General features: G+C 39.4%; 1 protein-coding gene across 1 annotated transcript; it reads left to right on the top strand.

Annotated features, from left to right (window-relative positions):
- Positions 1-6,405: 6,405 nt before the first annotated feature.
- Positions 6,406-9,616, top strand: LOC145577771 (uncharacterized). The gene is made up of 4 exons (XM_081635221.1): positions 6,406-6,650; positions 6,746-7,121; positions 7,164-8,525; positions 8,612-9,616. Exons 1-4 carry the CDS (start codon positions 6,406-6,408, stop codon positions 9,614-9,616), a joined length of 2,988 nt encoding a protein of 995 aa, XP_081491347.1.
- Positions 9,617-10,524: the final 908 nt, after the last annotated feature.

The following is a 10,524-nucleotide window of genomic DNA, read 5'->3' as shown; positions in this document are numbered from 1 at the left end:
TCAAGAATATTCTTCTCGGTGTGAATCATTCATTTATCAATTGTACTTGTATATATGCATGATATAATAATAATAAGATATTTTTCAAAAATTGTATAGTGGTAATAAGATGTGTTTGTGGAAAAAAAAACATGTGCACAAGGGCTAGGGCCACCCACCATAAGCAGGGTAAAACCTTGAGCACATGTACAAACTTTGAGTCTGACACAACAAGCCATAACTTAGCTGTTCTTCTATTTGATCTAACGTAGGGACATTTACAATTTTATGTCCCATCTCAAATAAAATGTCATAATTGATGAATTTTCAGCTATTTGTCACAATATTCATACTTCCTTGCAATAATAATCTTATCCAAAATAGATGTCATTACTTATTGTGGTTATTTGTCAATGTATTCATACTTCCTCACTCTTTTTATCTTATCTGAAAAAAAAACATGTGATGATATCTATTTTTATACGTAGTATGGTGTGTCGGTGTAAGTGTTTTAAGAGTGAGACTATTTGGTTAACGTTAGTTGTTTCAAGGGTAAATTGGAGAGGAAACTAATGTTTTACAAGTGGATGGATATTTATATCTTATATACATGTATCAAGTTTGTTAAAGTCTTAGGAGTGGTACTCAAAATCTAGAATCAAGTCTCATTTACATCATTGCTCTTTGTAACTCTTGAAAATTATTTACTTTGTACTCCATTTATGTTGTTCATTAAGCTTCTATTTCATTCACAAATCACAAGTTCAAATACCTTAATTGGCTACTGCCCTTCTCTCTTGGTTTCTCCAAATTCAAAATTTTCTAGGTCAGAGTATTGAGTATAGTCAATTTACCTTTTTTTTTTTTTTTTTTTTAAATTTTTATTTCTGACTCAAATCTGTACCGTTTTATTTATGTTAGTCATTAAGTAAGTATATACCGTTTAAATGTAGTGAGTGCTACCTATAGTGGGATTAGCAAATCGAGTATTTTAAGTTGAATTTAGATTTGGTTTTTTATTGTAATTATTATTATTTTATTTATTTATTTATTTATTTTATTTATTTATTTTTTTGACAAAAGATTCTATTAACGAAAAACAATATTACAACCTGAAAACAAACTAATACAAGAACACAAAACACCCAAGAAGACACACACTAAGTAACATGAGAACCAAATAAGCAGAAAGCTACATCAAAGAACATCTTCTTTTGCATGAGGTCGTACGAGTCATCTGTGGCGAACGGAGCTCGCTTACGTTTGCAACCTATCTTAACCCTGCAAAATAATAAACGATTAGAAACATGCATTCTACTACTTGATTTTCGAAAGCCTAGAGATGGACGATGACATATAGTGGCCGAATGATTGGCTGATAGGGACCGTGCTGAAAATTGAACGCCACCAGAGAGGTTAACACCCAAATGCGGCAAGACAACTGGAGGAACACAATTGCAACAAATTCCAGATGCTTATATTCAATTAGATGAATCAAATGACAGTCATCCTAATAGCTACAACAAATCGCTAGACTATTTTATTGAGTGTTAATACACTGTTCTATTGTTAAGTAGCATTTATAACTTGTATTTATAATCGATATAATCAAAACGGAGTAGTAATTCTGCAGATTTACTGGCTAATCCTGTAGTAATAACAATGCATCTTTATCAAATTAAATGACTTGTTAAGCTGACAATTAATTGTAAATTTGTTTGTTACCTATTAATTAAATGCTGATAGGCCACCTCTTCACTAATTTGATCTGATTTATACAATCAATGCCTGGCAGATCCTAATTAATTGTAGGACCTTATACTTAATTAAATCAATTCTTACTTGGTATTAGATTGCTTGATTTCATCAAGGTTATGTTGTCCTTTCCATCTTTTTCTTAATGGTAATTATTTTTCTTAGAGAGTACATGTCAATCAATATATCCCCACTAGATATGGAGGGAATCGGTTTACATTATTTTACGAAGAAAGGTTATTAATACTAGCTAAATTGGTAGAAATCTCCAGGGTGATATTGAATAATATCTTGGTTGAAATAATAAAATTTCTTCGTTTTTAAAAGTTGAGTTAAATCACATTTGGTTTCACCAATTTCACCTTTGGGTGATCAACTTTTTTTTCATTGCAGTTTGGTGATTGAGGTCAACTTTTCGGTGACATAACTCACCTGAATTATGTTTAACTCACCTTTAACCACACCAAAACTTAATCACCTCAAAAAAAAACATAATCACCTGTCATAAATATGTTTGGAATTATTTATAAAATCGGTTTTTTCCAAAAAAAAAACTAGCTGTTTGGGTTTAAATTACAAAATGTATGTATTCCATTTCCTAACAGAAAGATAAGATAATAAAAAAACAACTCGTCCAAAGTCCATTGCAAAGCTTCATTATTTCACAGCAAATCCAGTAGCACATCCTTCAATTTTTTTTTTTTTTTTTTAAAAAAAAAAATAATAAAAATCCTGCAAGAACAACAAAAACCAAAACAGTTTATGGAAAGATCGAATATTTTCTGTCATTGCAATAGAACGCCGGTACACTGTTTTTGCTTGCTGATACACATGACTTTCCTGTCTGTTTGTGCTTACCATAAAAATAATAAAAATTAGAAGGTTTTTTTTTTTTTTTTTTTTTTTTTTTTTTTTTTTTTTTTTTTTTTTTTAAAGTTCCATATAAACCCTAACTCAATCAAGAACTAATCATCAATACACAACAAAAAAAAGGCAATTATGAAAACAAAAATATGTAAAAAGACTAGAATTGTACCTTAGCAAAAGTTAATAAGCGTTCGTGCAAATCTTTTCCAAAAATGGCTTGAGTCCAAAAGAGAAGAGAAGATGGAAAGGAAGGGGAGAGTATCCTCTGTATTTGTCTTTAGTTGAGTAAATAATACCCATAGAAGTAGAGGGTAGAGCGCGCGAAAATGGGGAACAAAGGGAGCAGAAATTTCATTTCAATAACTGATGTTTTCAATATATAAAAGCAAAAAAATAAATAAATAAAATTACATCAGCTTAATTCCTATTGGTTTACCTTAGGTGACTAAGTTTTAAACCCCAATTGATTAAGTTTTTTTCCCCAATTTAATTAATGTCACCGAAAAGTTGACCTCAATCACCAAACTGCAATGAAAAAAAAGTTGATCACCAAAAGGTGAAATTGGTGAAAATATAATCACCAATTGTTATCTTAACTCATAAAAGTTTGACTCACTTTTCATCAATAATTTCTTTGCCTCAAGTAGCTCGAGTCCTACAATGTCCTTACTTGATTTCTACCATATAAAAAATTTACTTTAATGTCGTTACTTGAATCCTAAAGGACTCAAGTTACTTTAGATTGAGAAATTCTCCTTTAACAAAAGTTTTTTTTTTTTTTTTTCATTTTAAAATTCAAAAAGCCACTAACCATAGAGCGGTCCACTTTTCTATTCACAAAATATAACAATGCAACAAATTACTATAATGCCCTTTGAGGCAGAGAAATTCTCCTTTTATTATGGAGTATAAGTCTTTTTAAATAGTTTGACTCAACTCTATCTTTTTTTTTAAAACAAAATAAACTTGCATTTTACCCCTTTTATCTCACTATCTTTACATTTTTTTTTTTTTTTTTTTATGTATACACTTTACTATATCTACCTTATAGTCCTTAATCCTTATTCTTACATTAACACATTTTTTTGCCCCATGTCTCTTTATTCATTTTCTTTCTTACACCTGCTCACCTTTTCCTACATTTCTGAAAAACAAGATCATACAATAATAAATAAAAAAAAAAATAATCAAACTTTTGGAAACTGAGAAAATATTACTGTAATTATTTTGGACAACTCCTACTCGTATAATTTAAGCTGCAAATGCAAATCAATAACAAATTAGAGGGTAAACTCTTTATCCTAAAAACTCTAGAGAGAGAAAGTCGCTAGTGAGAGAAACTCTCAAAAAAGTTTAGGTTCCTAAAAGTTTTTAACTTCTCTGTCTCTGATAACTTTTAAGGCTTTAGGAATACAATTTCTACTTCTCTTTCACTTACTTAGGTTCCTTATAATTAAGAGTTCTTGTTCATTGTAAACTAAGTGTTTCACTTTCTTTGTCAATATGTCTCGCTATTTACATCCTAATACTTTTGTTTACCCTCACTATATTGGCAAAAACTTTGAACCTCTTCCCGTTCTAGAGGATGAAGCACCTATTAACTGGGATTGTTGTGTTATTGGTCGAGTGTGGGATGATAGGGACTTCTCCTTATCATTGTATCGAAGGCTTGTAGCGCGTTTTTGGCACCTTCGTGGCCCTGTGACGGTATTTCCCTATGGTAAGGATTTAATATTCAGTTGTGAAACTACCGAAGATGCTGATGAATTAGATACAAGAGGGTGGGTCCATTTCAAGGGTAGTATGGTCGTGTTGCAGCGCCTTCGAGAACATGCAGTACCAATGAATCTAAATCTTCATCTTGCTGAATTATGGGTGGGCGTGGTGGGCCTACCTTTTTGTTATTCTACTCCTCAGGTGGCGGCGGTTGTCTTAGCTCATGTGGGTGACGTAACTAACGTTGACGAATCTAATGGTCAGTTTCCTATACCCTGCCCTCGAGTTAAAATATTAGTAGATTTGTCGTTACCTTTGATTGCTGGTTGTTATTTCCCCACGTTTGACAATCATGTCACGTGGGTGAAATTTAAATATGAAGGTATATTTAGATTTTGTAGGAAATGTGGTTTTGTTGGGCACGGTTCTACCACGTGTGAGAAAAATCAAGCTCAAATTCGAGGCCCTTTGGAACGTCGTTATCGTCGAATCCATGAAAATGGTGGTCATGTCTTATTTGGTCCAACTGATCTAGACTTATACTCGGACTCTCTTAGGGGAATTTGTCCTTCTCCGAATGCTTGGACAACGGAATTATGGTTTGGAATGCATGATGATGATGATCCGTCAGAATATGGTGCGGATTCTCATCCCTCGGACTATGATGATGATGACGGATCTGTGTTACAGGGTGTTTCGTTGGACTCCCCTTCTGCTTCACCTGGTGGCTTAGCCTCTCCGAGGTCAGCAACGGGTATCCCTGGGTTATTTCCACCTCCATCTCCGACTGCGTTTCGATCAGCAGATAATGAAGTCTTAAGCGTGGATTTGGGGCCTAATCGAGCAATGAAGGAGCAATTTGAGATTGTTAATCACGAAGCCAGAAGAGCGCCACGTGTAGGCCATGCAGCTCCCTATAATACTCCATGGCAATACATGGGGGGCTGGCAGAATGAGGACACACGTGTCCATGGCTGGAGTCAACAACACTCTACAGTTGTAGGTAGGGCTTTGCAAAATTTTTTGGGAGCTTCTGTGAGGGATAATGATCCTTACCGTCAAGCTGTTAATCGGGCTAATCCAACTCACGTGCCGGGTCAAGACACGAGGGTGGGCCAACAGTCCTCCACGTGGAGTCTTCATTCTAGAATTGTGTCTTCGGAATTTATGCGCAGCCCAAATTCTATAGCTGATCCTTTTATGCATTATGCGCCTAATCAGATGGGCCAGCCCAATTCAAACTTACAAGATAGTCCAACTTACCATGTCTCTTCTCCTGTGGGCCGGTTCACTTCTAATTTGGGCCAGCCTTCTTATATGGAAACTCTTACTCGGGCTTCTTCAATGGATCAGCGGGTTCCGGACTTTGACTTAATGGGCAATGAGTTTTCACCTCCTCCTCTGGGCCCATCTGGGCCTCTTTTTGATGACCCCTTCGGAGCTGGGCCGAGCAATTGGATGGGGGAGGATTCAGTTCAGCAATCGCCATCTCTTTCTGACTCCTTTCCCGCAACACCACAGGTCAGCTCCGGGTATGCAGCCGACTCATCTTCCGGCCAATTCTCGTTCTCGTCGAATCTGCAAACTAATGACTCTTCCTCTCTTTCGATGAGTTCTATTCCGATTGAGGTGGGTGAAGTGGAACATTCTCCGACTCTGGATGAAGCTACCCCGATGGATTGTTCACCGGCGGTCTCGAATTCTCCGGCTAGTCCAGATTCCCCGGCTGATGCCCAAGCGGCGCCTTTAACTTCTCCGATAGCACCTGTTGTGCTCTCATATCGTCTTCAGAGACGATTTCCTGGTAAAATTCTTCGCCGTTCAAGTTCTCCGATTAAAAAGAAGGGTCAGATGGTGATTAAGTGGGTGAAGCATGTATCTAAGGTGTGTCCTGCTAAGAGGAATGTTTCTGCTGTTACTCCGTCAGCTCCACCAGTGCCACCTTCGGAGGTGGGCAGTGGTTGCTCTGCTTGTCTACCATGTGCTTTACCGTTTAAAAAGCGCAAAGGGTCTTAGTGTTTCCAGCTCTTCCAGCAGCTCTTCGGATGTGGGTTCGGTGGCTCCCCAACCAGAGCCACCAAGGCTGGAATGAAAATAGGGGCGTGGAACTGTAGGGGTATTGGGCAAGCGGACTCCCCTAAGGTTCCATACATTCTCTCGTTAGTCCGCAGTTATGGGTTGGATGTTGTGTTTTTAATGGAAACTATGATCCCTGTAAATAAAGTTGTACAAAGGATAGCATCTCTTCCTATTTTAGGTAGTTGTGGTTTAGATGCTATAGGCTTAAGTGGTGGTTTAGTAGTATTTTGGTTAGCTCCAGTGGTGGTAGAACTGTTGGAAATGAAATACAACATGTCGTGTTTGTGTATGGTTCGCTTCATTTAGAGGATAGATTGGGAGTTTGGAACTCTATTGCGCACTTTGTTAGAACTCATTCTAATACTTTGTTGATTGGAGACTTTAATCAAGTTGAATACCTGTCCGACAAAGTAGGGGGATCGGCTACCATTCATGGTCGATTGGATTTTATTCAATGGAAATTGGACTTGGGTCTTCTTGATGTTCCATTTAGTGGTCCTACTTATACTTGGACGAATGGCCGTGTTGATCTAGATCCTATTTTTGAACGATTGGACAGAGCTTATGCAACCTCTGATTGGTTTTTTCAGTTCCCAGATTCGAATGTTACACATCAGCCAATTTTATTTTCGGATCATGCGGCCATTATTTTTAAGGACACTATTGACAGATCGACCACTCGTCGACCATACAGAATAGAGAATTGGTGTTTGGCTGCTAAGGATGTTTCGGACCTTATTTAGTCTATTTGTCTTGATCATTTTCAGGGTTCGTCTCAGTTTACTCTGTCTAGGCGATTGGCCATTATTAGAGATAAACTTCGAAACTGGTGTTTATCCCGTCGGAAATCCTGGGGTATCAATTGGAGGGATTTCTGTAGAGAGGCCTCAGCAAGTTCGCAGTCGCTGCATTCTCTGTTAGCTCGCAGACTTTTTCTTACAGCCCGTAATGAGAAAGTGGAGGAGGCACAGGCGGCTTTTGTTTATTGGAGGCAACGAGCTAAAATAAAATGGGATGCTTCGGGAGAATCAGCCTCTAAATTGATGTTCTCGCTGGTTCAAGCTCGGAAACGTCGCAACATGATCCACAGTCTCAAAGATCAGTCTGGTGTTTGGATCTCAGACATGGAGTCCATTCGACCCGTGATTTTAAAATTTTATGCGGAGCTTTATACTCCTATTCCCGTTGATGACACGCCTCCAGATCTTGATTTTAGCTCCTTGGACATCCTTGTCCTTTCAGCGGTTCAGCAGCAGATGCTAATGAGACCATTCTCGGACTTGGAGATTCGGGAAGCAATGTTTGCCATTGCGGATGACAAATCTCCAGGGCCCGATGGATTTACATCGGCTTTTTTTAAGACTCACTGGGACAAAATTGGTCATCATGTGCTTTCTGCGGTGCACTATTTTTTCGCTCATGGTTATATGCTGAAGGGTTGGAACCGGACTTTTTTGGTTCTTCTACCCAAGGTCTTACAACCGGAAACAGTGTCTCAATTCCGCCCTATTGGACTTTGTAATGTCATTTATAAATGCATTGCCAAGTGCATTACCAGCCGCCTCCGACAGGTTCTGCCAGTCCTGATCTCGGGTTTCCAAAATGCTTTTGTGTCGGGATGTCTGATGTCGGATAATGCTTTGGTGGCTCATGAGCTGCTTAATTACATGAACCAATTGCATGCTCGGAAAACATTTTATGCTGCTCTGAAGCTCGACATGAATAAGGCGTATGATCGAATAAGATGGGATTTCTTGTCTCAAGTTTTAAAGGCCTTTGGGTTTCCGGGTTACTGGATTCATATCATCGAGCAATGTGTCACCACAGTCTCCTACCAGGTGCTGGTAAATGGCTCCCTCACTCCCTCTTTCATTCCGAAATGTGGTCTCAGACAAGGAGATCCTTTGTCACCTTATCTGTTTGTTCTTTGTATTGAGGTACTTTCTGCTATGCTTCGTCGGGCGGAAAACCAAAAGCTGGTTTCGGGAATCCGCATTGCTCGGGATTGCCCATCTATTTCACACTTGTTCTTTGCTGATGATTCCTTGCTCTTTTTTAAGGTTTCGCCTGAGGCTTGTGATAATATCATGAGTATTCTTCGCTCTTTCTGTGCGGCCTCGGGGCAGTTGGTTAACTTGCAGAAATCCTTTGTGAAATTTAGTGCCAACACTCCTCACGACTATCGGGATTTTTTGCTCGGAGTTTGCGCTTGCAGGTTGCTCCGACGATGGGTTCTTATTTAGGCTTACCAGTGGACCTTGGGAGGAGTAAGGTGTCAGACTTCAGGTTTTTAATAGACAAGGTGGCGGCACGTTTGGCTTCTTTCTCGACGCTCCGTCTGTCGGCAGCTGCGAAATTGGTCATTATTAATTCTGTTCTGGTTGCGTCGTTTAATCATGTGCTGTCGGTGTTTAAGATTCCTTCTACGATTTGTGCTCATATAGATAACCTTCTTGCTCGATTCTGGTGGAGATCTTCGGATACTTCGAAGGGAATAGCTTTACGGTCTGCTTCCTCTTTACACATTCCGAAAGGCTTGGGTGGACTAGGAGTGCGAAACATAGGTTGCTTCAATTCAGCTCTTTTAGCTAAACCTTCCTGGGGTTGTCGAGGAATTCAGGAGGGCTTTTCCACATTGGTCTCTGGGTCCATGTGGAAGGTTGGTGATGGTTCAGCCGTGAGGATTTTGGAAGATTGTTGGGTTCCGGGGGGTCCCATCTCCTTCCGGGAGGATGTTTCCGAGTCGGTTCTCCCGACTCATGTTTCTTCTCTCATTAATCCGCGTTCTTACGCGTGGGACTCTTTTACAGTCCATCGGTTGTTTGATGTTCCTACAGCTAGGAGGATTCTGGCTATGGACAGACCCCGCCAAGTAATGGATGATTTTATGTACTGGAAATACACAAAGGATGGGGTATTTACCACAAAATCTGCTTATATTTCGCTGCTATTGGCAGGTTTACCGACAAATAATATGAGCTTTGTTCTTCCCCAGTGGTGGAGGAGGTTTTGGGGCCTTCCTCTTTTACCCAAATGGAAAATGTTTGGTTGGAAACTGGTTCATAATGCCATTCCTGTTGCTTCTGTTTTACGGCAACGGGGAATGTCGGTTGACCCGCTGTGTTCCTTTTGTCATGAGGAACAGGAGTCTGCTAGTCACCTTTTTCGTGACTGCCATATGACAAGTCAGGTGCTTAGTAGTAGTCCTCTGGGTATCTAGTTAGACACAGTATCGGACCATTCTTTTATCCAATGGTTGGTGGATATGGTGTCCACATTTCATGCTTATAAGGATTGGAACAAGTTGGTTGCTTTGTTTGCCCATCTTTGGGCGATCTGGCTTGCCCGTAATAGTTGTAGATTCCGTCAGCAGGAGGTGTGTCCTGCAGATGTTCTTGCTCTGGCGTCAGTTTGGAGCTCTCGATGTTGGAAAGAGAATATTTTCTTGACCACTGTTGTTAGTCGAGGTTCGGTTCGGCCTAATCCGGGTTGCTCTCCGACATCCTACTGGCTCCGTGGTGACTCTTCTTGTTCTTTAGACTTGTGTCTGGTGTTTGATGGTTCCTGGTTAGAAGTGGACAATACGGCAGGGGTTGGCTGGTGTTTTAGGGCAGTTGATTCCCCCCTTGTGCTAGGAGGGGGTGCTCGTGCTACCTGTGCTTCTTCTGCTCTCCATGCAGAATTGCTGGCTTGTTATTGGGGGTTGAGGACTGCGATTAGGAGAGGTTTCCGGCGGATTATGCTTTATACGGACTGTGCTATCCTTTGTCAGCTATCAGCGAGGCAGAGGCGTCCAGATATTTCGTTAGTCTGGCTAGTCGTAGATCTTCTTTCCTTACTGGACTCTCTTGAAGCGTGCAGGATACGGAAAGTTCCTAGGAATTGGGTCGTTCCAGCGCATTGGTTGGCTGGCAAGGCCAGACGTAGAGATTTTTTATTTTGGTCCTTTTAGTTCTTTTGCTTTATTTTGTGTTTGTTTCTTTGCTCTCACTGTCAAAAAAAAAAAAAAAAAAAAAAAAAAAAAAAAAAAATTAGAGGGTGAGTTATATGATGTGAGGATTAAAAAGAATGATTATTGACACCTTAAAAGAAGGTAAGTTTGTGACGTGAACTATATAACAAATGATT

The sequence above is a fragment of the Chenopodium album genome, chromosome 14 (assembly GCF_948465745.1).
Source record: "Chenopodium album chromosome 14, dcCheAlbu1.1, whole genome shotgun sequence".
NCBI lineage: Eukaryota > Viridiplantae > Streptophyta > Magnoliopsida > Caryophyllales > Amaranthaceae > Chenopodium > Chenopodium album.
This window is presented reverse-complemented; position numbering and strand designations above follow the sequence as displayed.